The sequence below is a fragment of the Oncorhynchus mykiss genome, chromosome 10 (genome assembly GCF_057628025.1).
Source record: "Oncorhynchus mykiss isolate SJ-2025 chromosome 10, ASM5762802v1, whole genome shotgun sequence".
Taxonomy (NCBI): Eukaryota; Metazoa; Chordata; class Actinopteri; order Salmoniformes; family Salmonidae; genus Oncorhynchus; species Oncorhynchus mykiss.
The window spans coordinates 31,547,501-31,574,006 of NC_143031.1; the positions used below are offsets into that span (position 1 = coordinate 31,547,501).

Genomic DNA, 26,506 nt, shown 5'->3' on the forward strand with positions numbered 1-26,506 from the left:
TGGTATAGAGGGCGGTGTAGAGTGGTATAGAGGGCGGTGTAGAGTGGTATAGAGGGCGGTGTAGAGTGGTATAGAGGGTGGTGTAGAGTGGTATAGAGGGCGGTGTAGAGTGGTATAGAGGGCGGTGTAGAGTGGTATAGAGGGCGGTGTAGAGTGGTATAGAGGGCGGTGTAGATTGGTATAGAGGGCGGTGTAGAGTGGTATAGAGTGCGGTGTAGAGTGGTATAGAGGGTGGTGTAGAGTGGTATAGAGGGCGGTGTAGAGTGGTATAGAGGGCGGTGTAGAGTGGTATAGAGATTATAACAGAACATGGCCAAGATGTTCAAATGTTCATAGATGACCAGCAGGGTAAAGGCTGTATGTATGAGAGCACCAGTTGTTCTGAACAGCTGTGTGATAATTCTCTCGGTAGCTGATGTGAGCAAGGCCTTTAAATAGGTGAACATTCACAAAGCCACAGGGCCAGACAGATTACCAGGACGTGTACTCAAAGCATGCGCGGACCAACTGGCAAGTGTCTTCACTGACATTTTCAACCTGTCCCTGACAGAGTCTGTAATACCTACATGTTTTAGACCACCATAATCCCTGTGCCCAAGGAAGTGAAGGTAACCTGCCTAATTGATTACCAACGCGTAGCACTCACGTCAGTAGCCGTGAAGTGCTTTGAAAGGCTGGTCATGAGGCTCACATCAACAGCATCATCCCGGATACCCTAGATCCACTCCAATTCGCATACTGCCCTAACAGATCCACAAATGATGCAATCGCACTCCACACTGCCCTTTCCCACATGGACAAAAGGAAAACCTATGTGAGAGTGCTGTTTATTGACTACAGCTCAGCATTCAACACCATAGTGCCCACAAAGCTCATCAGGACCCTGGGACTGAACACCTCCCTCTGCAACTGGATCCTGGACTTCCTGAATGGCCCCCCGAGGTGGTAAGGGAAGGCAACAACACGTCTGCCACGCTGATCCTCAACACTGGGGCCCCTCAGGGGTGCGTGCTTAGTCCCCTCCTGTACTCCCTGTTCACCCACGACTGCATGGCCAAACACGACTCCAACACCATTAAGTTTGCTGACGACACAACAGTGATCACCGACAACGATGAGACATCCTATAGGGAGGAGGTCAGAGACCTGGCAATGTGGTGCCAGGACAACAACCTCTCCATCAATGTGAGCAAGACAAACGAGCTGATCGTGGACTATAGGAAAAAGCGGGCCGAACAGTTCCCCATTAACATCGACGGGGCTGTAGTGGAGCGGGAGTTTCAAATGGCCACCCAGACTTTTTACATCAAACCCCCCTTCCCCCCCATATTTGTTTTTACACTGCTGCTACTCGCTGTTTGTTATCTATGCATGGTCACTTTACCCCTACCTACGTGTACAAATTACCTCGACTGTACCCCGCACATTGACTCGGTACCGGTACCCCCTGTACATGTCGTTATTGTTGTTTTGTGTTACTTTTTATTATTTATTTTTTATTAATTACTTTATTAAGTAAATATTTTCTTTGCTCTTTCTTGAACTGCATTGATGGTTAAGGGCTTGTAAGTCAGCATTTCACCTGTTGTAATCAAAGAATGTTGTATTTGACATTAAGAACCACATTTTATTTGAATTTTTTTAATATACATTTTACCCCCTTTTTTGTTGTATCCAATTATTAGTAGTTACTCTCTTGTCTCATCGCTACAACTCCCGTACAGGCTCGGGAGAGACGAAAGTCATGTGTTTCACAAGCCGCCCTGCTTCTTAACATGACTTACATCCATCCCGGAAGCCAGCCGCACCAATGTGTCAGAGGAAACACCGTGCACCTGGCAACCTTGGTTAGCGTGCACTGTACCTGGCCCGCCACAGGAGTCGCTGGTGCGCGATGAGACAAGGATATACAGTGCCTTGCGAAAGTATTCGGCCCCCTTGAACTTTGCGACCTTTTGCCACATTTTATAAAACTGTATTTTTTTGTGAAGAATCAACAACAAGTGGGACACAATCATGAAGTGGAACGACATTTATTGGATATTTCAAACTTTTTTAACAAATCAAAAACTGAAAAATTGGGCGTGCAAAATTATTCAGCCCCTTTACTTTCAGTGCAGCAAACTCTCTCCAGAAGTTCAGTGAGGATCTCTGAATGATCCAATGTTGACCTAAATGACTAATGATGATAAATACAATCCACCTGTGTGTAATCAAGTCTCCGTATAAATGCACCTGCACTGTGATAGTCTCAGAGGTCCGTTAAAAGCGCAGAGAGCATCATGAAGAACAAGGAACACACCAGGCAGGTCCTTGTGAAGAAGTTGTCCTTGTGAAGAAGTTTTAAGCCGGATTTGGATACATAAAGATTTCCCAAGCTTTAAACATCCCAAGGAGCACTGTGCAAGCGATAATATTGAAATGGAAGGAGTATCAGACCACTGCAAATCTACCAAGACCTGGCCGTCCCTCTAAACTTTCAGCTCATACAAGGAGAAGACTGATCAGAGATGCAGCCAAGAGGCCCATGATCATTCTGGATGAACTGCAGAGATCTACAGCTGAGGTGGGGGACTCTGTCCATAGGACAACAATCAGTCGTATATTGCACAAATCTGGCCTTTATGGAAGAGTGGCAAGAAGAAAGCCATTTCTTAAAGATATCCATAAAAAGTGTCATTTAAAGTTTGCCACAAGCCACCTGGGAGACACACCAAACATGTGGAAGAAGGTGCTCTGGTCAGATGAAACCAAAATTGAACTTTTTGGCAACAATGCAAAACGTTATGTTTGGCGTAAAAGCAACACAGCTGAACACACCATCCCCACTGTCAAACATGGTGGTGGCAGCATCATGGTTTGGGCCTGCTTTTCTTCAGCAGGGACAGGGAAGATGGTTAAAATTGATGGGAAGATGGATGGAGCCAAATACAGGACCATTCTGGAAGAAAACCTGATGGAGTCTGCAAAAGACCTGAGACTGGGACGGAGATTTGTCTTCCAACAAGACAATGATCCAAAACATAAAGCAAAATCTACAATGGAATGGTTCAAAAAATAATCATATCCAGGTGTTAGAATGGCCAAGTCAAAGTCCAGACCTGAATCAAATCGAGAATCTGTGGAAAGAACTGAAAACTGCTGTTCACAAATGCTCTCCATCCAACCTCACTGAGCTCGAGCTGTTTTGCAAGGAGGAATGGGAAAAAATTTCAGTCTCTCGATGTGCAAAACTGATAGAGACATACCCCAAGCGACTTACAGCTGTAATCGCAGCAAAAGGTGGCGCTACAAAGTATTAACTTAAGGGGGCTGAATAATTTTGCACGCCCAATTTTTCAGTTTTTGATTTGTTAAAAAAGTTTGAAATATCCAATAAATGTCGTTCCACTTCATGATTGTGTCCCACTTGTTGTTGATTCTTCACAAACAAATACAGTTTTATATCTTTATGTTTGAAGCCTGAAATGTGGCAAAAGGTCGCAAAGTTCAAGGGGGCGAATACTTTCGCAAGGCACTGTATCACTACCGGCCAAACCCTCTGTAACCCGGACAACGCTAGGCCAATTGTGCATCCCCACGGACTTCCCGGTCGCGGCCGGCTGCGACAGAGTCTCTGGTGGCACAGCTAGCACTGCGATGCAGTGCCCTAGACCACTGCGCCACCTGGGATGCCTAAGAACAACATTTTTTATGACATTTTACCATGAAGCCAATTTCTTTCTTTACAGCTGGCCCATTTAGCGGAAATCACTCCGTTCTGTCTTCAGGGCAAGATTAATGACAGTAAACATCAACCTGACAAAAATATACTATTTTCTCAGAGGGGCAGCTTGAAATTGCAGCGCATTTGCATACCCCGACAGGCAGCCAGTTGTCTCTGCTTGTTTGTTTACCATTCCTCCTTCTGATGGTTTTGTTATAATATACTGAGCTCTGCTTTGTTGTTGTGTTTTGAATCAAACTCTAGCATATTGTCCCAACAGGCTGTGTTGTGTGACTGACTCCTCTTCTCTCTGTCACAGTAACATCCCCAGTGTGGGCAGTGCCATGGAGCAGGACTACAGCCAGAGTTACACACCCCAGACCCATACTCCCTTCATGTCCAACAGTGCCCCCCCCAGCAACAGTGGCACGGGCATCCTGCCCTCACCGGCCACCCCACGCTTCTCCGCCCCCACCCCACGCACTCCCCGTACCCCACGCACCCCCAGAGGGCCCGCCAGTGTCCAGGGTTCGCTTAAGTATGAAAACTCGGACCTCTACTCGCCTGCCTCCACCCCCTCCACCTGTCGACCTCTCAACTCAGTGGAACCTGCCACCGTGCCCTCCATCCCCGAGGCCCACAGCCTCTACGTCACCCTCATCCTCTCGGAGTCCGTCATGAACCTCTTCAAGGACTGCAACTTCGACAGCTGCTGCATCTGCGTGTGCAACATGAACATCAAGGGGGCCGACGTGGGGGTGTACCTGAGCGACCCCACGGGAGAGGCCCAGTACCCCTGCACCTGCGGCTTCAGCGCAGTCGTCAACCGCCGCTACGGCAACGGCTCGGGCCTCTTCCTGGAGGACGAGCTGGATATAATCGGACGCGACTCGGACGTCAGCCGCGAGGCGGAGAAGCGCTTTGAGGCGCTGCGGCAACACTCGCTGGAGAGGACAGGGGGAGGAGGGAGGGGGGAGAGGGTACCAGACGAACTGATCTTACTGCTACAAGACCAGTGCACCAACCCCTTCTCTCCCATGGCTGGGATGGAGCCTGACAGCCTGGCAGCGCGGGGGCCCGGGGGTTGTCCAGTGCCGGCCTGTGTGAGGGTGGAGGAGAGGGACTACCACAGTGACTGCTACATGGCTCTGGAGCACGGCCGCCAGTTCATGGACAACATGTCAGGAGGAAAGGTGGACGAGGCCCTGGTCAAGAGTACTTGTCTACACCACTGGTCCAAACAAAACGGTAAGAAAAGCACCTTTTTGTTGTTCTAACCAACATTCAAGTCTGTGTCTAATAATAAATTGTTCTTCGCATTTGGCCCTGTAGAGTTTAAGTTGGCTAGCATAACTAACCAATATAAACCAGTCTGTTCATTTTCCCTGACAGTTATCAGAATGTTGCTATCTTTTGTGTTGTCAGTGCTCTGTGTGTTCTCTTTCTAACTGTCCTCCCTCTCCCCAGTGGTGGACATCAGTGCTCTGTGTGTTCTCTTTCTAACTGTCCTCCCCCTCTCCCCAGTGGTGGACATCAGTGCTCTGTGTGTTCTCTTTCTAACTGTCCTCCCCCTCTCCCCAGTGGTGGATGTCAGTGCTCTGTGTGTTCTCTTTCTAACTGTCCTCCCCCTCTCCCCAGTGGTGGACATCAGTGCTCTGTGTGTTCTCTTTCTAACTGTCCTCCCCCTCTCCCCAGTGGTGGATGTCAGTGCTCTGTGTGTTCTCTTTCTAACTGTCCTCCCCCTCTCCCCAGTGGTGGACATCAGTGCTCTGTGTGTTCTCTTTCTAACTGTCCTCCCCCTCTCCCCAGTGGTGGATGTCAGTGCTCTGTGTGTTCTCTTTCTAACTGTCCTCCCCCTCTCCCCAGTGGTGGACATCAGTGCTCTGTGTGTTCTCTTTCTAACTGTCCTCCCTCTCTCCCCAGTGGTGGACATCAGTGCTCTGTGTGTTCTCTTTCTAACTGTCCTCCCCCTCTCCCCAGTGGTGGACATCAGTGCTCTGTGTGTTCTCTTTCTAACTGTCCTCCCTCTCCCCAGTGGTGGATGTCAGTGCTCTGTGTGTTCTCTTTCTAACTGTCCTCCCCCTCTCCCCAGTGGTGGACATCAGTGCTCTGTGTGTTCTCTTTCTAACTGTCCTCCCCCTCTCCCCAGTGGTGGACATCAGTGCTCTGTGTGTTCTCTTTCTAACTGTCCTCCCCCTCTCCCCAGTGGTGGACATCAGTGCTCTGTGTGTTCTCTTTCTAACTGTCCTCCCCCTCTCCCCAGTGGTGGATGTCATTGCTCTGTGTGTTCTCTTTCTAACTGTCCTCCCCCTCTCCCCAGTGGTGGACGTTAGTGCTCTGTGTGTTCTCTTTCTAACTGTCCTCCCCCTCTCCCCAGTGGTGGACATCAGTGCTCTGTGTGTTCTCTTTCTAACTGTCCTCCCCCTCTCCCCAGTGGTGGACATCAGTGCTCTGTGTGTTCTCTTTCTAACTGTCCTCCCTCTCTCCCCAGTGGTGGACGTCAGTGCTCTGTGTGTTCTCTTTCTAACTGTCCTCCCCCTCTCCCCAGTGGTGGACGTTAGTGCTCTGTGTGTTCTCTTTCTAACTGTCCTCCCCCTCTCCCCAGTGGTGGACGTCAGTGCTCTGTGTGTTCTCTTTCTAACTGTCCTCCCTCTCTCCCCAGTGGTGGATGTCAGTGCTCTGTGTGTTCTCTTTCTAACTGTCCTCCCCCTCTCCCCAGTGGTGGACATCAGTGCTCTGTGTGTTCTCTTTCTAACTGTCCTCCCCCTCTCCCCAGTGGTGGACATCAGTGCTCTGTGTGTTCTCTTTCTAACTGTCCTCCCTCTCCCCAGTGGTGGACGTTAGTGCTCTGTGTGTTCTCTTTCTAACTGTCCTCCCCCTCTCCCCAGTGGTGGACATCAGTGCTCTGTGTGTTCTCTTTCTAACTGTCCTCCCTCTCCCCAGTGGTGGACATCAGTGCTCTGTGTGTTCTCTTTCTAACTGTCCTCCCCCTCTCCCCAGTGGTGGACATCAGTGCTCTGTGTGTTCTCTTTCTAACTGTCCTCCCCCTCTCCCCAGTGGTGGACATCAATGCTCTGTGTGTTCTCTTTCTAACTGTCCTCCCCCTCTCCCCAGTGGTGGACTTCAGTGCTCTGTGTGTTCTCTTTCTAACTGTCCTCCCCCTCTCCCCAGTGGTGGACATCAGTGCTCTGTGTGTTCTCTTTCTAACTGTCCTCCCCCTCTCCCCAGTGGTGGATGTCAGTGCTCTGTGTGTTCTCTTTCTAACTGTCCTCCCCCTCTCCCCAGTGGTGGACGTCAGTGCTCTGTGTGTTCTCTTTCTAACTGTCCTCCCCCTCTCCCCAGTGGTGGATGTCAGTGCTCTGTGTGTTCTCTTTCTAACTGTCCTCCCCCTCTCCCCAGTGGTGGACATCAGTGCTCTGTGTGTTCTCTTTCTAACTGTCCTCCCCCTCTCCCCAGTGGTGGACGTCAGTGCTCTGTGTGTTCTCTTTCTAACTGTCCTCCCCCTCTCCCCAGTGGTGGATGTCAGTGCTCTGTGTGTTCTCTTTCTAACTGTCCTCCCTCTCTCCCCAGTGGTGGACATCAGTGCTCTGTGTGTTCTCTGTCTAACTGTCCTCCCCCTCTCCCCAGTGGTGGACATCAGTGCTCTGTGTGTTCTCTTTCTAACTGTCCTCCCCCTCTCCCCAGTGGTGGACGTTAGTGCTCTGTGTGTTCTCTTTCTAACTGTCCTCCCCCTCTCCCCAGTGGTGGACATCAGTGCTCTGTGTCTTCTCTTTCTAACTGTCCTCCCCCTCTCCCCAGTGGTGGACATCAGTGCTCTGTGTGTTCACTTTCTAACTGTCCTCCCTCTCTCCCCAGTGGTGGACATCAGTGCTCTGTGTGTTCTCTTTCTAACTGTCCTCCCCCTCTCCCCAGTGGTGGACATCAGTGCTCTGTGTGTTCTCTTTCTAACTGTCCTCCCCCTCTCCCCAGTGGTGGACATCAGTGCTCTGTGTGTTCTCTTTCTAACTGTCCTCCCCCTCTCCCCAGTGGTGGACATCAGTGCTCTGTGTGTTCACTTTCTAACTGTCCTCCCTCTCTCCCCAGTGGTGGACATCAGTGCTCTGTGTGTTCTCTTTCTAACTGTCCTCCCCCTCTCCCCAGTGGTGGACATCAGTGCTCTGTGTGTTCTCTTTCTAACTGTCCTCCCTCTCCCCAGTGGTGGACGTCAGTGCTCTGTGTGTTCTCTTTCTAACTGTCCTCCCTCTCTCCCCAGTGGTGGACATCAGTGCTCTGTGTGTTCTCTTTCTAACTGTCCTCCCCCTCTCCCCAGTGGTGGACATCAGTGCTCTGTGTGTTCTCTTTCTAACTGTCCTCCCCCTCTCCCCAGTGGTGGACGTTCGTGCTCTGTGTGTTCTCTTTCTAACTGTCCTCCCCCTCTCCCCAGTGGTGGACGTCAGTGCTCTGTGTGTTCTCTTTCTAACTGTCCTCCCCCTCTCCCCAGTGGTGGACATCAGTGCTCTGTGTGTTCTCTTTCTAACTGTCCTCCCCCTCTCCCCAGTGGTGGACATCAGTGCTCTGTGTGTTCTCTTTCTAACTGTCCTCCCCCTCTCCCCAGTGGTGGACATCAGTGCTCTGTGTGTTCTCTTTCTAACTGTCCTCCCCCTCTCCCCAGTGGTGGACGTCAGTGCTCTGTGTGTTCTCTTTCTAACTGTCCTCCCCCTCTCCCCAGTGGTGGATGTCAGTGCTCTGTGTGTTCTCTTTCTAACTGTCCTCCCCCTCTCCCCAGTGGTGGATGTCAGTGCTCTGTGTGTTCTCTTTCTAACTGTCCTCCCCCTCTCCCCAGTGGTGGACATCAGTGCTCTGTGTGTTCTCTTTCTAACTGTCCTCCCTCTCTCCCCAGTGGTGGACATCAGTGCTCTGTGTGTTCTCTTTCTAACTGTCCTCCCCCTCTCCCCAGTGGTGGACATCAGTGCTCTGTGTGTTCTCTTTCTAACTGTCCTCCCTCTCCCCAGTGGTGGATGTCAGTGCTCTGTGTGTTCTCTTTCTAACTGTCCTCCCCCTCTCCCCAGTGGTGGACATCAGTGCTCTGTGTGTTCTCTTTCTAACTGTCCTCCCCCTCTCCCCAGTGGTGGACATCAGTGCTCTGTGTGTTCTCTTTCTAACTGTCCTCCCCCTCTCCCCAGTGGTGGACATCAGTGCTCTGTGTGTTCTCTTTCTAACTGTCCTCCCCCTCTCCCCAGTGGTGGATGTCATTGCTCTGTGTGTTCTCTTTCTAACTGTCCTCCCCCTCTCCCCAGTGGTGGACGTTAGTGCTCTGTGTGTTCTCTTTCTAACTGTCCTCCCCCTCTCCCCAGTGGTGGACATCAGTGCTCTGTGTGTTCTCTTTCTAACTGTCCTCCCCCTCTCCCCAGTGGTGGACATCAGTGCTCTGTGTGTTCTCTTTCTAACTGTCCTCCCTCTCTCCCCAGTGGTGGACGTCAGTGCTCTGTGTGTTCTCTTTCTAACTGTCCTCCCCCTCTCCCCAGTGGTGGACGTTAGTGCTCTGTGTGTTCTCTTTCTAACTGTCCTCCCCCTCTCCCCAGTGGTGGACGTCAGTGCTCTGTGTGTTCTCTTTCTAACTGTCCTCCCTCTCTCCCCAGTGGTGGATGTCAGTGCTCTGTGTGTTCTCTTTCTAACTGTCCTCCCCCTCTCCCCAGTGGTGGACATCAGTGCTCTGTGTGTTCTCTTTCTAACTGTCCTCCCCCTCTCCCCAGTGGTGGACATCAGTGCTCTGTGTGTTCTCTTTCTAACTGTCCTCCCTCTCCCCAGTGGTGGACGTTAGTGCTCTGTGTGTTCTCTTTCTAACTGTCCTCCCCCTCTCCCCAGTGGTGGACATCAGTGCTCTGTGTGTTCTCTTTCTAACTGTCCTCCCTCTCCCCAGTGGTGGACATCAGTGCTCTGTGTGTTCTCTTTCTAACTGTCCTCCCCCTCTCCCCAGTGGTGGACATCAGTGCTCTGTGTGTTCTCTTTCTAACTGTCCTCCCCCTCTCCCCAGTGGTGGACATCAATGCTCTGTGTGTTCTCTTTCTAACTGTCCTCCCCCTCTCCCCAGTGGTGGACTTCAGTGCTCTGTGTGTTCTCTTTCTAACTGTCCTCCCCCTCTCCCCAGTGGTGGACATCAGTGCTCTGTGTGTTCTCTTTCTAACTGTCCTCCCCCTCTCCCCAGTGGTGGATGTCAGTGCTCTGTGTGTTCTCTTTCTAACTGTCCTCCCCCTCTCCCCAGTGGTGGACGTCAGTGCTCTGTGTGTTCTCTTTCTAACTGTCCTCCCCCTCTCCCCAGTGGTGGATGTCAGTGCTCTGTGTGTTCTCTTTCTAACTGTCCTCCCCCTCTCCCCAGTGGTGGACATCAGTGCTCTGTGTGTTCTCTTTCTAACTGTCCTCCCCCTCTCCCCAGTGGTGGACGTCAGTGCTCTGTGTGTTCTCTTTCTAACTGTCCTCCCCCTCTCCCCAGTGGTGGATGTCAGTGCTCTGTGTGTTCTCTTTCTAACTGTCCTCCCTCTCTCCCCAGTGGTGGACATCAGTGCTCTGTGTGTTCTCTGTCTAACTGTCCTCCCCCTCTCCCCAGTGGTGGACATCAGTGCTCTGTGTGTTCTCTTTCTAACTGTCCTCCCCCTCTCCCCAGTGGTGGACGTTAGTGCTCTGTGTGTTCTCTTTCTAACTGTCCTCCCCCTCTCCCCAGTGGTGGACATCAGTGCTCTGTGTCTTCTCTTTCTAACTGTCCTCCCCCTCTCCCCAGTGGTGGACATCAGTGCTCTGTGTGTTCACTTTCTAACTGTCCTCCCTCTCTCCCCAGTGGTGGACATCAGTGCTCTGTGTGTTCTCTTTCTAACTGTCCTCCCCCTCTCCCCAGTGGTGGACATCAGTGCTCTGTGTGTTCTCTTTCTAACTGTCCTCCCCCTCTCCCCAGTGGTGGACATCAGTGCTCTGTGTGTTCTCTTTCTAACTGTCCTCCCCCTCTCCCCAGTGGTGGACATCAGTGCTCTGTGTGTTCACTTTCTAACTGTCCTCCCTCTCTCCCCAGTGGTGGACATCAGTGCTCTGTGTGTTCTCTTTCTAACTGTCCTCCCCCTCTCCCCAGTGGTGGACATCAGTGCTCTGTGTGTTCTCTTTCTAACTGTCCTCCCTCTCCCCAGTGGTGGACGTCAGTGCTCTGTGTGTTCTCTTTCTAACTGTCCTCCCTCTCTCCCCAGTGGTGGACATCAGTGCTCTGTGTGTTCTCTTTCTAACTGTCCTCCCCCTCTCCCCAGTGGTGGACATCAGTGCTCTGTGTGTTCTCTTTCTAACTGTCCTCCCCCTCTCCCCAGTGGTGGACGTTCGTGCTCTGTGTGTTCTCTTTCTAACTGTCCTCCCCCTCTCCCCAGTGGTGGACGTCAGTGCTCTGTGTGTTCTCTTTCTAACTGTCCTCCCCCTCTCCCCAGTGGTGGACATCAGTGCTCTGTGTGTTCTCTTTCTAACTGTCCTCCCCCTCTCCCCAGTGGTGGACATCAGTGCTCTGTGTGTTCTCTTTCTAACTGTCCTCCCCCTCTCCCCAGTGGTGGACATCAGTGCTCTGTGTGTTCTCTTTCTAACTGTCCTCCCCCTCTCCCCAGTGGTGGACGTCAGTGCTCTGTGTGTTCTCTTTCTAACTGTCCTCCCCCTCTCCCCAGTGGTGGATGTCAGTGCTCTGTGTGTTCTCTTTCTAACTGTCCTCCCCCTCTCCCCAGTGGTGGACGTCAGTGCTCTGTGTGTTCTCTTTCTAACTGTCCTCCCTCTCTCCTCAGTGGTGGACGTCAGTGCTCTGTGTGTTCTCTTTCTAACTGTCCTCCCCCTCTCCCCAGTGGTGGACGTTAGTGCTCTGTGTGTTCTCTTTCTAACTGTCCTCCCCCTCTCCCCAGTGGTGGATGTCAGTGCTCTGTGTGTTCTCTTTCTAACTGTCCTCCCCCTCTCCCCAGTGGTGGACGTCAGTGCTCTGTGTGTTCACTTTCTAACTGTCCTCCCCCTCTCCCCAGTGGTGGATGTCAGTGCTCTGTGTGTTCTCTTTCTAACTGTCCTCCCCCTCTCCCCAGTGGTGGATGTCAGTGCTCTGTGTGTTCTCTTTCTAACTGTCCTCCCCCTCTCCCCAGTGGTGGATGTCAGTGCTCTGTGTGTTCTCTTTCTAACTGTCCTCCCCCTCTCCCCAGTGGTGGACATCAGTGCTCTGTGTGTTCTCTTTCTAACTGTCCTCCCTCTCTCCCCAGTGGTGGACATCAGTGCTCTGTGTGTTCTCTTTCTAACTGTCCTCCCTCTCTCCCCAGTGGTGGACGTCAGTGCTCTGTGTGTTCTCTTTCTAACTGTCCTCCCTCTCTCCCCAGTGGTGGACGTTAGTGCTCTGTGTGTTCTCTTTCTAACTGTCCTCCCCCTCTCCCCAGTGGTGGACGTTAGTGCTCTGTGTGTTCTCTTTCTAACTGTCCTCCCCCTCTCCCCAGTGGTGGACATCAGTGCTCTGTGTGTTCTCTTTCTAACTGTCCTCCCCCTCTCCCCAGTGGTGGACGTTAGTGCTCTGTGTGTTCTCTTTCTAACTGTCCTCCCCCTCTCCCCAGTGGTGGATGTCAGTGCTCTGTGTGTTCTCTTTCTAACTGTCCTCCCCCTCTCCCCAGTGGTGGACATCAGTGCTCTGTGTGTTCTCTTTCTAACTGTCCTCCCCCTCTCCCCAGCGGTGGACATCAGTGCTCTGTGTGTTCTCTTTCTAACTGTCCTCCCCCTCTCCCCAGTGGTGGACATCAGTGCTCTGTGTGTTCTCTTTCTAACTGTCCTCCCCCTCTCCCCAGTGGTGGATGTCAGTGCTCTGTGTGTTCTCTTTCTAACTGTCCTCCCTCTCTCCCCAGTGGTGGACATCAGTGCTCTGTGTGTTCTCTTTCTAACTGTCCTCCCCCTCTCCCCAGTGGTGGATGTCAGTGCTCTGTGTGTTCTCTTTCTAACTGTCCTCCCCCTCTCCCCAGTGGTGGACATCAGTGCTCTGTGTGTTCTCTTTCTAACTGTCCTCCCCCTCTCCCCAGTGGTGGATGTCAGTGCTCTGTGTGTTCTCTTTCTAACTGTCCTCCCCCTCTCCCCAGTGGTGGACATCAGTGCTCTGTGTGTTCTCTTTCTAACTGTCCTCCCCCTCTCCCCAGTGGTGGACATCAGTGCTCTGTGTGTTCTCTTTCTAACTGTCCTCCCCCTCTCCCCAGTGGTGGACATCAGTGCTCTGTGTGTTCTCTTTCTAACTGTCCTCCCCCTCTCCCCAGTGGTGGATGTCAGTGCTCTGTGTGTTCTCTTTCTAACTGTCCTCCCCCTCTCCCCAGTGGTGGATGTCAGTGCTCTGTGTGTTCTCTTTCTAACTGTCCTCCCCCTCTCCCCAGTGGTGGACATCAGTGCTCTGTGTGTTCTCTTTCTAACTGTCCTCCCCCTCTCCCCAGTGGTGGACGTTAGTGCTCTGTGCTCTCAGGACGTATTGCGGGTGCTGCTCTCCCTCCAGCCTGTACTCCAGGATGCCATCCAGAAGAAGAGGACGGTGCGCTCCTGGGGTGTTCAGGGACCCCTCACCTGGCAGCAGTTCCACAAGATGGCTGGACGGGGCTCCTACGGTAAGCCACCAGGGAAAAATACTCCAAGAGCCACTGGCCTACACAGGCAGATGCGACGTAGTCTGTGTTTGCAGGCAGATCAGTAGTCATCTCAGTCACACTGCTGCTGTCCAGATGTCAGCTCAGTGGGAAGCTGCCACTGCTGTTGTGATGGGTTCACTTTGGGCTCTCAATCCTTCTCTGTGAATGTGACAGGTGGCAGTGCTGCCTTGTTTAAAGCCCTAATCTAGTGTCCTTTTCACCTCATTTAACACCTGATTTACTTAACAAAATGCACATCTCAATAGGTGGTCCAGGTAGGTCATGACATGGCACAAGTGGGGGGTGGGGGTGGGGGTCGGGCGGGTGGACGTTTCCTCTTTTGTTCTCTATTGCTCCTCTACCATCAGACCAACTCCTTGAAGTTTGCAGTTGTGTCTAAAAAAAAACTTTTTACCCTTTAGTGTGTCTGCTTTACTGTTTTTTATTGATTTATTTCACCTTAATTTAACCAGGTAGGCCAGTTGAGAACAATTTAAAATTGCGACCTGGCCATGATAAAGCAAATCAGGGTGACTAAAACAAACAACACAGAGTTACACATAAACAAACGTACAGTCAATAACAAATAACAAAACATAAAATGTCTATGTATTTATACTTGGGATATCACTTTTCAATAGAATTGTTTTTATTTTTATCACTGGAGGATGACTAAGTACTTAAACCCTCTCTTCTCTTCTCCCTCTCCTCTCTACTCCCTCTCCTCTCCTCTCTTCTCCCTCTCCTCTCTTCTCCCTCTCCTCTCTACTCCCTCTCCTCTCCTCTCTTCTCCCTCTCCTCTCTTCTCCCTCTCCTCTCTTCTCCCTCTCCTATCCGCTCTTCTCCCTCTCCTCTCCTCTCTTCTCCCTCTCCTCTCCTCTCTTCTCCCTCTCCTATCCGCTCTTCTCCCTCTCCTCTCTTCTCCTTCTCCTCTCTTCTCCCTCTCCTCTCTTCTCCCTCTCTTCTCTTCTCCCTCTCCTCTCTTCTCCCTCTCCTCTCTTCTCCTTCTCCTCTCTTCTCCCTCTCCTCTCTTCTCCTTCTCCTCTCTTCTCCTTCTCCTCTCCTCTCTTCTCCCTCTCCTCTCTTCTCCCTCTCCTCTCTTCTCCTTCTCCTCTCCTCTCTTCTCCCTCTCTTCTCCCTCTCCTCTCCTCTCTTCTCCCTCTCCTCCTCTCTTCCCCCTCTCCTCTCCTCTCTTCTCCCTCTCCACTGTTCTCCCTCTCCTTTCCTCTCCTCTCTTTTCCCTCTCCTCTCCTCTCTTCTCCCTCTCCTCTCCTCTCTTCTCCCTCTCCTCTCTTCTCTTCTCACTCTCCTCTCCTCTCTTCTACCTCTCATCTCTCCTCCCTTCTCCCTCTCCTCCTCTCTTCTCCCTCTCCTCCTCTCTTCTCCCTCTCCTCTGTTCTCCCTCTCCTTTCCTCTCCTCTCTTTTCCCTCTCCTCTCTTCTCCCTCTCCTCTCTTCTCCCTCTCCTCTCTTCTCCCTCTCCTCTCCTCTCTTCTCCCTCTCCTCTCTTCTCCCTCTCCTCTCTTCTCCCTCTCCTCTCTTCTACCTCTCCTCTCTTCTCCCTCTCCTCTCTTCTCCCTCTCCTCTCTTCTACCTCTCCTCTCTTCTCCCTCTCCTCTCTTCTCCCTCTCCTCTCCTCTCTTCTCCCTCTCCTCTCTTCTACCTCTCCTCTCCTCTCTTCTACCTCTCCTCTCTTCTCCCTCTCCTCTCTTCTCCCTCTCCTCTCTTCTCCCTCTCCTCTCTTCTACCTCTCCTCTCCTCTCTTTTCCCTCTCCTCTCTTCTCCCTCTCCTCTCTTCTCCCTCTCCTCTCTTCTCCCTCTCCTCTCTTCTCCCTCTCTTCTCCCTCTCCTCTCTTCTCCCTCTCCTCTCTTCTACCTCTCCTCTCCTCTCTTCTACCTCTCCTCTCTTCTCCCTCTCCTCTCTTCTCCCTCTCCTCTCTTCTCCCTCTCCTCTCTTCTACCTCTCCTCTCCTCTCTTCTACCTCTCCTCTCTTCTCCCTCTCCTCTCTTCTCCCTCTCCTCTCTTCTACCTCCCCTCTCCTCTCTTTTCCCTCTCCTCTCTTCTCCCTCTCCTCTCTTCTCCCTCTCCTCTCTTCTCCCTCTCCTCTCCTCTCTTCTCCCTCTCCTCTCTTCTCCCTCTCCTCTCTTCTCCCTCTCCTCTCCTCTCTTCTACCTCTCCTCTCTTCTCCCTCTCCTCTCTTCTCCCTCTCCTCTCTTCTACCTCTCCTCTCTTCTCCCTCTCCTCTCTTCTCCCTCTCCTCTCTTCTACCTCTCCTCTCTTCTCCCTCTCCTCTCTTCTCCCTCTCCTCTCTTCTCCCTCTCCTCTCCTCTCTTCTCCCTCTCCTCTCTTCTCCCTCTCCTCTCTTCTACCTCTCCTCTCTTCTCCCTCTCCTCTCTTCTCCCTCTCCTCTCTTTTCCCTCTCCTCTCTTTTCCCTCTCCTCTCTTCTCCCTCTCCTCTCTTCTCCCTCTCCTCTCTTCTCCCTCTCCTCTCTTCTCCCTCTCCTCTCTTCTCCCTCTCCTCTCCTCTCTTCTCCCTCTCCTCTCTTCTCCCTCTCCTCTCTTCTACCTCTCCTCTCCTCTCTTCTACCTCTCCTCTCTTCTCCCTCTCCTCTCCTCTCTTCTACCTCTCCTCTCTTCTACCTCTCCTCTCTTCTCCCTCTCCTCTCTTCTCCCTCTCCTCTCTTCTCCCTCTCCTCTCTTCTACCTCTCCTCTCTTCTCCCTCTCCTCTCTTCTACCTCTCCTCTCTTCTCCCTCTCCTCTCCTCTCTTCTACCTCTCCTCTCTTCTACCTCTCCTCTCCTCTCTTCTACCTCTCCTCTCTTCTCCCTCTCCTCTCTTCTACCTCTCCTCTCCTCTCTTCTCCCTCTCCTCTCTTCTCCCTCTCCTCTCTTCTCCCTCTCCTCTCTTCTACCTCTCCTCTCTTCTCCCTCTCCTCTCTTCTCCCTCTCCTCTCTTCTCCCTCTCCTCTCTTCTCCCTCTCCTCTCTTCTCCCTCTCCTCTCCTCTCTTCTCCCTCTCCTCTCTTCTCCCTCTCCTCTCCTCTCTTCTACCTCTCCTCTCTTCTCCCTCTCCTCTCTTCTCCCTCTCCTCTCCTTTCCTCCCCTCTCTTCACCCTCTCCTCTCCTTTCCTCCCCTCTCTTCTCCCTCTCCTCTCCTTTCCTCCCCTCTCTTCTCCCTCTCCTCTCCTTTCCTCCCCTCTCTTCACCTCCCTTCCGTTCCCCCACCCATCCTCCCCGGCCTCTACTCCCTTCTCCCCCCTCCTTCCCTCCATCAGGCACAGATGAGTCTCCAGAGCCCCTGCCGATCCCTACCTTCCTGGTGGGTTATGAGTATGACTTTGTGGTGCTGTCGCCCTTCGGCCTGCCCTACTGGGAGAAGCTGCTGCTGGACCCCTTTGGCTCCCACAGGGACGTGGGCTACCTGGTGGTCTGTCCCGACAACGAGGCCCTGCTCCAGGGGGCTAAGAGCTTCTTCAGGGACCTCACCGCCGTCTACGAGGTAAGGCTGGAGAACGTCAACAACTGTCCATTTATCATGCAAGAGAGTGGGCATATTGGACAGCTGAAGCAACCACCGTTTTGGAGTTGCCTGGTCCCAGATCTTGTGTTTTTCATGACAATGACCCATTGGAGTTGACCATAGCAGTTAGGGGTTAAGAGCATATGACCATAAGTGCAAGAATGCACAAATAGATTGGGGACCAGGCTAAGGTTGGGGTCAGATGCGTTTTAATTTTGGATATGAATAATTTACAAATTCCTATTTGAAAACAAAGGTCACTTTTCAATTCTTTAATGAAATAGAATTGACCCAGACCTTACTAGACGCTTACTGACTTGCCTAGTTAAATAAAAAAAACATACTAGACCCTTACAACACAGCCTACTGTAAAAAAAAGATCTGTCTGCTCCATTTCCTTACCATTCCTTATTGCCTCGGCGTCAAGTCACTCAGTCACTCCCGTGCTGTTGTCTAACTATTCATCCAGCCCTCCTCTCCCTCCATGTTCCCTGCAGTCATGTCGTCTGGGCCAGCACCAGCCAATCTCAAAAGGTCACCCGGACGGCATCGTGAGAGTGGGCGGATCGGCTGCTAAGAAGCTAGCGGAGCAGCCCGTCAGCGATTGGTTCATCAAGGCTGCCAGCAGCAACAGCGATGCCTTCGCCAAACTCAAGCTCTATGCACAAGTCTGCCGCCACGACCTCGGTAGGTTCCAATGACGACACAGGTGGGGAATTGGTCGGGCTCAGGCCTTTCTGTACCCCCCATGCCCATATACCCACGGATTTAGAAGATCAAAAAGCCTATTTTTGGTTTCTAAAAGGATGTTGTTTTTCTAAAAGGTTTGTTGTAGCGGATGATGACTAAAGTGTAATCCTTGTTCATTTAGATGGCTTATAAATGAAGATTTTCTCTGTGCTCCTGTCTCTCCCATCAGCTCCATACCTCGCCGCACAGCCTTTAGACAGCTCCCTCCTCACACAGCCCACACCCCCTCCTGCCACCAACCAATCCTCATCCACACAATCCTCTGGCTCCTCCTCCACCACCTCTGCTTGCCCCCAAAACTCAGCGACCCCCTCCCTCCCCAACAACAACAGCAGCAGCGTGCCTAGTAACAACACTGGTGTAGCCAACAGTGCCAACAGCACGGCGTCGTCAGGGATCCAGCCCAGCAGCGGGCTGCAGTCTGCCAAGCCCAGCTCCTTCCCTCCCTTTGGGACCATGAGCATGCAGAACCAGGGCCAGGGTGGTGGCACCCAGGGAGGGCAGCTGGGCCAACAGGCTGGAGCCCAGAACGCAGGCCTCACCGGGGTGGACTCAGCCAGCCAGGCCCACTCACCCACTGAACCCCTTGAGAGGTAGGTACAACACCGGGCCTGAATTCACTCATGTACACACACACACACAGTGCCCGGAGTGAAACCCCATTCCTTGTCCTAACTCCCTCTCTCTCTTGTCCTCCTCTCCAGCACCATGGAGCGAGAGAAGGTGGGTGTGCCGACGGACGGAGAATCTCATGCCATAACGTACCCCCCGGCCATCGTGGTGTACATCGTGGACCCCTTCACCTATGAGGAGCCTGAGGCGGGGTCCAGTGTGTGGACCCTGGGCCTGCTGCGCTGCTACCTGGAGATGCTCCAGTTCCTCCCACCACACATCCGCAACTCTGTCTCTGTACAGGTAACCTCAACACAAGTCTGTCTCTGTACAGGTCATCTCAACACAACTCTGTCTCTGTACAGGTCATCTCAACACAACTCTGTCTCTGTACAGGTCATCTCAACACAAGTCTGTCTCTGTACAGGTCATCTCAACACAAGTCTGTCTCTGTACAGGTCATCTCAACACAACTCTGTCTCTGTACAGGTCATCTCAACACAACTCTGTCTCTGTACAGGTCATCTCAACACAACTCTGTCTCTGTACAGGTCATCTCAACACAAGTCTGTCTCTGTACAGGTCATCTCAACACAACTCTGTCTGTACAGGTCATCTCAACACAAGTCTGTCTCTGTACAGGTCATCTCAACACAACTCTGTCTCTGTACAGGTCATCTCAACACAACTCTGTCTCTGTACAGGTCATCTCAACACAACTCTGTCTGTACAGGTCATCTCAACACAACTCTGTCTCTGTACAGGTCATCTCAACACAACTCTGTCTGTACAGGTCATATCAACACAACTCTGTCTGTACAGGTCATCTCAACACAACTCTGTCTCTGTACAGGTCATCTCAACACAACTCTGTCTGTACAGGTCATATCAACACAACTCTGTCTGTACAGGTCATCTCAACACAACTCTGTCTCTGTACAGGTCATCTCAACACAACTCTGTCTGTACAGGTCATCTCAACACAACTCTGTGTCTGTACAGGTCATCTCAACACAACTCTGTCTCTGTACAGGTCATCTCAACACAACTCTGTCTCTGTACAGGTCATCTCAACACAACTCTGTCTCTGTACAGGTCATCTCAACACAACTCTGTCTGTACAGGTCATCTCAACACAACTCTGTGTCTGTACAGGTCATCTCAACACAACTCTGTGTCTGTACAGGTCATCTCAACACAACTCTGTCTCTGTACAGGTCATCTCAACACAACTCTGTCTCTGTACAGGTCATCTCAACACAACTCTGTCTCTGTACAGGTCATCTCAACACAACTCTGTCTGTACAGGTCATCTCAACACAAGTCTGCACATGTGTGTGTTGATGAAAGAATGTTTGGTGGCAATGTTAGAATGTGTATGTTTATTTAGAATAAAATGTTTCACAAATAGTTGACAAGACTTTGTTTTAGGGCCAAATATGTCAGACAGGACAATCGGTGCAAGAGAAGACAGAACGTAGATGTAGTTTTGTTAAAGTTGTATGCTGACCGATTGGTTTCCACCTCTCCCCTCTCAGATCATCCCGTGCCAGTACCTGCTCCAGCCGGTGAGGAGCGAGGAGCGTCATATCTACGCTCAGCACCTCAAGTCCCTGGCCTTCTCAGTGTTCTCCCAGTGCAGGCGACCCCTCCCCAGATCCACCAACGTCAAGTCGCTGACTGGCTTCGGCCCCGGCCTGGCCATCAACACCGCACTGAAGAGCCCAGAGGTAAACAAACATGACATGAGCCTAACTAACATTATCCCAACTTTAACTTAACTAATATTATGCAGCTCCTACACCAGGAGGGGGGGGCATGTCGGGTCCTAAGTGTCTGCTGGTTTGAATCATTGATTGGTTTAGAGCTGGGAAACCAGATGTGTGTGCTATGGGAAAACAATGATGAATAAAATGCCAGAGAAACTGTAAACCGGCAGACACTACCTCCCCTGAGGATCAGGATTGCCGATCCCTGTCATAGCCTGACCCTCCCCTCTGCTCCTCAGCCCTACTCTGGCCGTGTGTGGTGTGCCAGCAAGAGAACGATAGCAAGGGAGAGAGGAAAGGAGCACTGAGATGGAGAAAGTGTTACACTAACCCCCTTAGTCCTGGAACAAGACCAGGGGATCTTATAACCCTCTTCCTTCTCTCCAGTTTTCTTTCCATTATCTGCTTGGCTAGCTTCCGTAGACCTCCCTAAGGGGTTCCAGACTGCAGGTTTAGACAGGGAGAGGCCCCAGACTGCCACCCAATCCTATTTAACTTTCCCAGGCCAGCCAGCCACTACATTACATTTACCCTGTACACAGTGGAGTGGAGTGGAGTGGGGACTAGAGCAAGAGCTGAGCTACTTAGCTAGCTGGATAAATGGTATCTCTGTAGTGACACTGGTAGAATGTTGGCTGTCGACTAACCAACCCAGTGACTCTTGTACGTACAATGTCTTTCTAGTCCTAGAGTAGACAGACAGATATATTCCTGGGTTGTGTTCTGTAGGGCACAATGTACCTAACAAAAACATATTCATTGTAATTGGACATAAGTAGGTAGCCGTCTCCCAGTAAAAAAAAAATATCCTTACTGAACATGACCCTCGTCTAACCCCTAACCTTTGACCCCTCTCTCTCTACCCAACAGAGACCAGAGTGTTTGCGGCTCTACACGCCTCCCTTCATCCTGGCACCCACCAAGGACAAGCAGACTGAGCTGGGGGAGACGTTCGGGGAGGCCTCTCAGAAGTACAACGTGCTGTTTGTGGGCTACTGCCTGTCCCACGACCAGCGCTGGCTCCTGGCCACCTGCACCGACCTGTACGGAGAGCTGCTGGAGACCTGCATCATCAGCATCGACGTGCCCAACAGGTGGGACCACATCATACTCACCACTTCTACCACCATGTAGAGTCAGAAAACCTCAAGCAGAGCATTGCAAATGTATTTAGAGTCAGAAAACCTCAAGCAGAGCATTGCAAATGTATTTAGAGTCAGAAAACCTCAAGCAGAGCATTGCAAATGTATTTAGAGTCAGAAAACCTCAAGCAGAGCATTGCAAATGTATTTAGAGTCAGAAAACCTCAAGCAGAGCATTGCAAATGTATTTAGAGTCAGAAAACCTCAAGCAGAGCATTGCAAATGTATTTAGAGTCAGAAAACCTCAGGCAGAGCATTGCAAATGTATTTAGAGTCAGAAAACCTCAAGCAGAGCATTGCAAATGTATTTAGAGTCAGAAAACCTCAAGCAGAGCATTGCAAATGTATTTAGAGTCAGAAAACCTCAAGCAGAGCATTGCAAATGTATTTAGAGTCAGAAAACCTCAAGCAGAGCATTGCAAATGTATTTAGAGTCAGAAAACCTCAAGCAGAGCATTGCAAATGTATTTAGAGTCAGAAAACCTCAAGCAGAGCATTGCAAATGTATTTAGAGTCAGAAAACCTCAAGCAGAGCATTGCAAATGTATTTAGAGTCAGAAAACCTCAAGCAGAGCATTGCAAATGTATTTAGAGTCAGAAAACCTCAAGCAGAGCATTGCAAATGTATTTAGAGTCAGAAAACCTCAAGCAGAGCATTGCAAATGTATTTAGAGTCAGAAAACCTCAAGCAGAGCATTGCAAATGTATTTAGAGTCAGAAAACCTCAAGCAGAGCATTGCAAATGTATTTAGAGTCAGAAAACCTCAAGCAGAGCATTGCAAATGTATTTAGAGTCAGAAAACCTCAAGCAGAGCATTGCAAATGTATTTTGCAGCTAGTATTTTTATTTTTCTTTTGGAAAACAATGTTTGTTGTGGGTTGTTTCCAGGTAATAATGAACACTGTGTAGCTTTGAAGTATAGTGATTATTGCAAGATCAACAATCTACACGTTTCCTTCAACCTGGCAACTCCTTGGTCATTTGTAGTTATGAGTGTAGTGTTAAATGTTTTCAGTGGGACAGTATGTGGGTGTTTTTGTTCTGACAGAGCGCGGAGGAAAAAAGGCTCTGCCCGGAGGTCGGGCCTGCAGAAGCTGTGGGATTGGTGCTTGGGGCTGGTGCAGATGACATCTGTGCCATGGAGGGTGGTGATAGGTCGCTTGGGCCGAATGGGACACGGCGAGTTGAGAGGTGAGGAGGACAACAGTCAACCAGCAGTTTAGGATCTAGCCCTCTATAATCTCAATGGGGTATTTAGGATCTAGCCCTCTATAATCTCAATGGGGTATTTAGGATCTAGCCCTCTATAATCTCAATGGGGTATTTAGGATCTAGCCCTCTATAATCTCAATGGGGTATTTAGGATCTAGCCCTCTATAATCTCAATGGGGTATTTAGGATCGAGCCCTCTATAATCTCAATGGGGTATTTAGGATCTAGCCCTCTATAATCTCAATGGGGTACTTAGGATCAAGCCCTCTATAATCTCAATGGGGTACTTAGGATCTAGCCCTCTTTAATCTCAATGGGGTACTTAGGATCTAGCCCTCTTTAATCTCAATGGGGTACTTAGGATCTAGCCCTCTTTAATCTCAATGGGGTACTTAGGATCGAGCCCTCTATAATCTCAATGGGATATTTAGGATCTAGCCCTCTTTAATCTCAATGGGGTATTTATGATCTAGCCCTCTATAATCTCAATGGGGTTATTTAGGATCTAGCCCTCTATAATCTCAATGGGGTATTTAGGATCTAGCCCTCTATAATCTCAATGGGGTACTTAGGATTGAGCCCTCTATGATCTCAATGGGGTACTTAGGATCTAGCCCTCTTTAATCTCAATGGGGTACTTAGGATCGAGCCCTCTATAATCTCAATGGGATATTTAGGATCTAGCCCTCTTTAATCTCAATGGGGTATTTATGATCTAGCCCTCTATAATCTCAATGGGGGTATTTAGGATCTAGCCCTCTATAATCTCAATGGGGTATTTAGGATCTAGCCCTCTATAATCTCAATGGGGTATTTAGGATTGAGCCCTCTTTAATCTCAATGGGGTATTTCGGATCTAGCCCGCTTTAATCTCAATGGGGTATTTATGATCTAGCCCTCTATAATCTCAATGGGGTATTTAGGATCGAGCCCTCTTTAATCTCAATGGGGTATTTAGGATCTAGCCCGCTATAATCTCAATGGGGTACTTAGGATCTAGCCCTCTTTAATCTCATTGGGGTATTTAGGATCTAGCCCTCTATAATCTCAATGGGGTATTTAGGATCTAGCCCTCTTTAATCTCATTGGGGTATTTATGATCTAGCCCTCTATAATCTCAATGGGGTATTTAGGATCGAGCCCTCTTTAATCTCAATGGGGTATTTAGGATCTAGCCCGCTATAATCTCAATGGGGTACTTAGGATCTAGCCCTCTTTAATCTCATTGGGGTATTTAGGATCTAGCCCTCTTTAATCTCAATGGGGTACTTTGCTGTTTTACACTCATCTTGTTTTACTCATTCTTTTTAATCTCCTCTATAAAACATTATTGTTCGTCAAAGAATAGTGGTGTCCTCAGAGGTACTTTGCTATTTAACATTTATCTTGTCTTACTCATTGAATAATTCTTCTCTTTCTTCCCTCTCTCCCTCCTTTCCAGACTGGAGTATTCTGCTGAGCAGGAGGAACCTGCAGTCTCTAAGTCGCCGTCTCAAGGAGATGTGTCGTATGTGTGGCATCTCTGCCTCCGACACTCCCAGCATCCTTAGCGCCTGTCTGGTCGCCATGGAGCCACAGTGCTCTTTTGTCATCATGCCAGGTACTATGTCCTGCCTGCGTGTGTGTGTGTGTGTGTGTGTGTACTTGCATCTGATGGATGGTGGCAGCCTGTTATCATGCATGTCGCTCCTTGTCGTTATCAGATTGATAGTTTTGAGGACACTGCTTCTCTCAGTCATAAACGACTAGTTCTCAGGCTCCATTGATTTCTGTGTGATGTGATGGAGCTCTAGATCAATGGGTTTATTTTGGGGAGTGATTGGCATGGACCATTGACACTGTCAGTATATAATATGCTGTATATGAGGAGGGGCTGGACGGGTCCCTCCAGACCGGTGGTTTTGGTGAAAGGAGACGGCTGTCTCCTTTCCCAGGACTTAGCTTTGACCCAGACATTGTGGGTTGTACTCAACAGATAATCATTATAATCTGTGACTAGAGCGCTGGACTAATTAATAATGGGCAGTTGAAAGATGGTTGCTTTTATTGGCACCACTTACATTTTTGCTGCATCAATTAAATGGTGTTACTAATTCATTCACAGATTAATGGATGATAGCTATAGCAGATGTCAACAGTTTTAATTTATGTGTATACTGTCTGCATTCAATGTAGATTCAATGAAGATGAACGTACTGTATTATTACCCTGTCTCCTCTCTCTCTCCAGACTCTGTGTCTACAGGCTCAGTGTTTGGCCGTAGCACCACTCTGAACATGCAGACGTCCCAGCTGAGTACTCCCCAGGACACGTCCTGCACACACATCCTGGTGTTCCCCACTTCAGCCTTCGTCCAGGTGGCCAGCTCCAACTACACTACTGACACCAACATAGACATCGCCTTCAACCCTATCCCCGGTGAGTCACAATGCTTTTCCCTCTGGCCTCACCTCTCAACTCTCACCAAGGCTTCTACTGCAACTTGTGTTGTCTTATCTCTGTTGAAAATAATTGATTCCATTGGAAATAGTTTTTTGCGCTATTCAAGTTCTCAACTCTGTCTTGTTTTTTTGCTTCATATGGATCTCTATCTCTCCATTTTGCCTCAAGAATATATTAAACATTCAAAGTTTATTCTAAGTCTCTGTCCTCTTCTCTTCCCTTCTGTCTAGATGGGTCGGACGCCATCGGGATCTTTGACCTGCTGGATCAGGAGAACGAGCTGGTGGACCCTGACATCATCAACATCCTGCCCTCCTCGCCCACCACCTCACCCGTACACTCCCCCGGCGGCCACTACCACCAGGGGGGAGACGGCAGCAAGGTAGGCCCACCACAACACATCTCATCTGTGTAGAGACTCTAGTAGTTGTACAGACTTTATAGAAGCAAAGAAATAACCTACATTTAAGATTAACACAAAGTAATTTATACTGAACAAAAATATAAATGCAACATGTAAGTGTTGGTCCCATGTTTCATGAGCTGAAATAATAATCCCAGAAATGTTCCATACGCACAAAAAGCTTATTTCTCTAAAATCTTGCGCACAAATTTGTTTACATCCCTGTTAGTTAGCGTTTCTCCTTTGCCAAGATAATCCACACACCTGACAGGTGTGGCATTTCAAGATTCTGATTAAACAGCACGATCATTACACAGATGCACCCTGTGCTGGGGACAACAAAAGGCCACTCTAAAATGTGCAGTTTTGTCACACAATACAATGTCACAGATGTCTCAAGTTTTGAGGAAGCGTGCAATTGGCATGCTGACTGCAGGAATGTCTACCAGAGCTGTTGACAGATAAATTAATGTTAATTTCTCTACCATAAGCTGCCTCCAACGTTGTTTTAGAAAATTTAGCAAAAAGTCCAACTGGCCTCACAACTGGAGACCACCGTGTAACCACTCCAGCCCAGGACCTCCACATCCGGCTTCTTCACCTGCAGGATCGTTTGAGACCAGCAACCTGGACGGCTGATGAAACTGTGGATTTGCACAAACGGTCAGAAATCGTCTCAGGGAAGCTCATCTGCGTGCTCGTCATCCTCACCAGTGTCTTGACCTGACTACAGTTTGGCATCGTAGTCAACTAAAGTGGGAAAATCTTTGATGGCCACTGGCATGCTGGAGACGTGTGCTCTTCACAGATGAATCTCAGTTTCAACTGTACCGGCCCTCGTGTGGGAGAGCAGTTTTCTGACGTCAACATTGTGAACAGAGTGCCCCATGGTGGCGGTGGGGTTATGGTATGGGCAGGCATAAGCTACAGACAACAAACACAATTTAATTTTAGCAATGGTAATTTGAATGCACAGAGATACCGTGACAAGATCCTAAGGCCCATTGTCATTGTCATGCCATTCATCTGCCGCCATCACCTCATGTTTCAGCATGATAATGCACCGCTTATCATGTTTCAGGTAAGACCCAAATGCAGACTGTGTTGAAGTAACAATGTTTATTACAGCAACAGGGGCGGGCAAACAACAGGTCAAGGCAGGCAGGGGTCGATAATCCAGAGTAGTGGGGCAAATGTACAGGACTGCAGGCAGTGTCAGGTTCAGGGGCAGGCAGAGTGGTCAGGCAGGCGGGCTCAGAGTCAGGACAGGCAAGGGTCAAAACCAGGAGCGAGAGAAAAAGAGAGACTGGGAAAAGCAGGAGCTGAGACAA

At 50.0% G+C, this 26,506-nt stretch overlaps 1 protein-coding gene across 2 annotated transcripts in view; it reads left to right on the top strand.

The window, feature by feature from the left end:
• LOC110534883 (mediator of RNA polymerase II transcription subunit 13-like) overlaps positions 1-26,506 on the top strand; it is a 142,421-nt gene that overhangs the window by 109,476 nt on the left and 6,439 nt on the right. For both annotated transcript variants that reach the window (XM_090186353.1, XM_090186354.1), the window contains exons 16-27: positions 4,026-4,954; positions 13,138-13,305; positions 16,600-16,823; positions 17,342-17,531; positions 17,764-18,187; positions 18,299-18,509; positions 19,745-19,936; positions 20,846-21,069; positions 22,167-22,309; positions 23,772-23,930; positions 24,560-24,748; positions 25,003-25,154. In XM_090186353.1, coding sequence (XP_090042479.1) covers positions 4,026-4,954; positions 13,138-13,305; positions 16,600-16,823; positions 17,342-17,531; positions 17,764-18,187; positions 18,299-18,509; positions 19,745-19,936; positions 20,846-21,069; positions 22,167-22,309; positions 23,772-23,930; positions 24,560-24,748; positions 25,003-25,154 — 3,205 coding nt within the window. The remainder of the gene's footprint in view (positions 1-4,025; positions 4,955-13,137; positions 13,306-16,599; positions 16,824-17,341; positions 17,532-17,763; positions 18,188-18,298; positions 18,510-19,744; positions 19,937-20,845; positions 21,070-22,166; positions 22,310-23,771; positions 23,931-24,559; positions 24,749-25,002; positions 25,155-26,506) is intronic.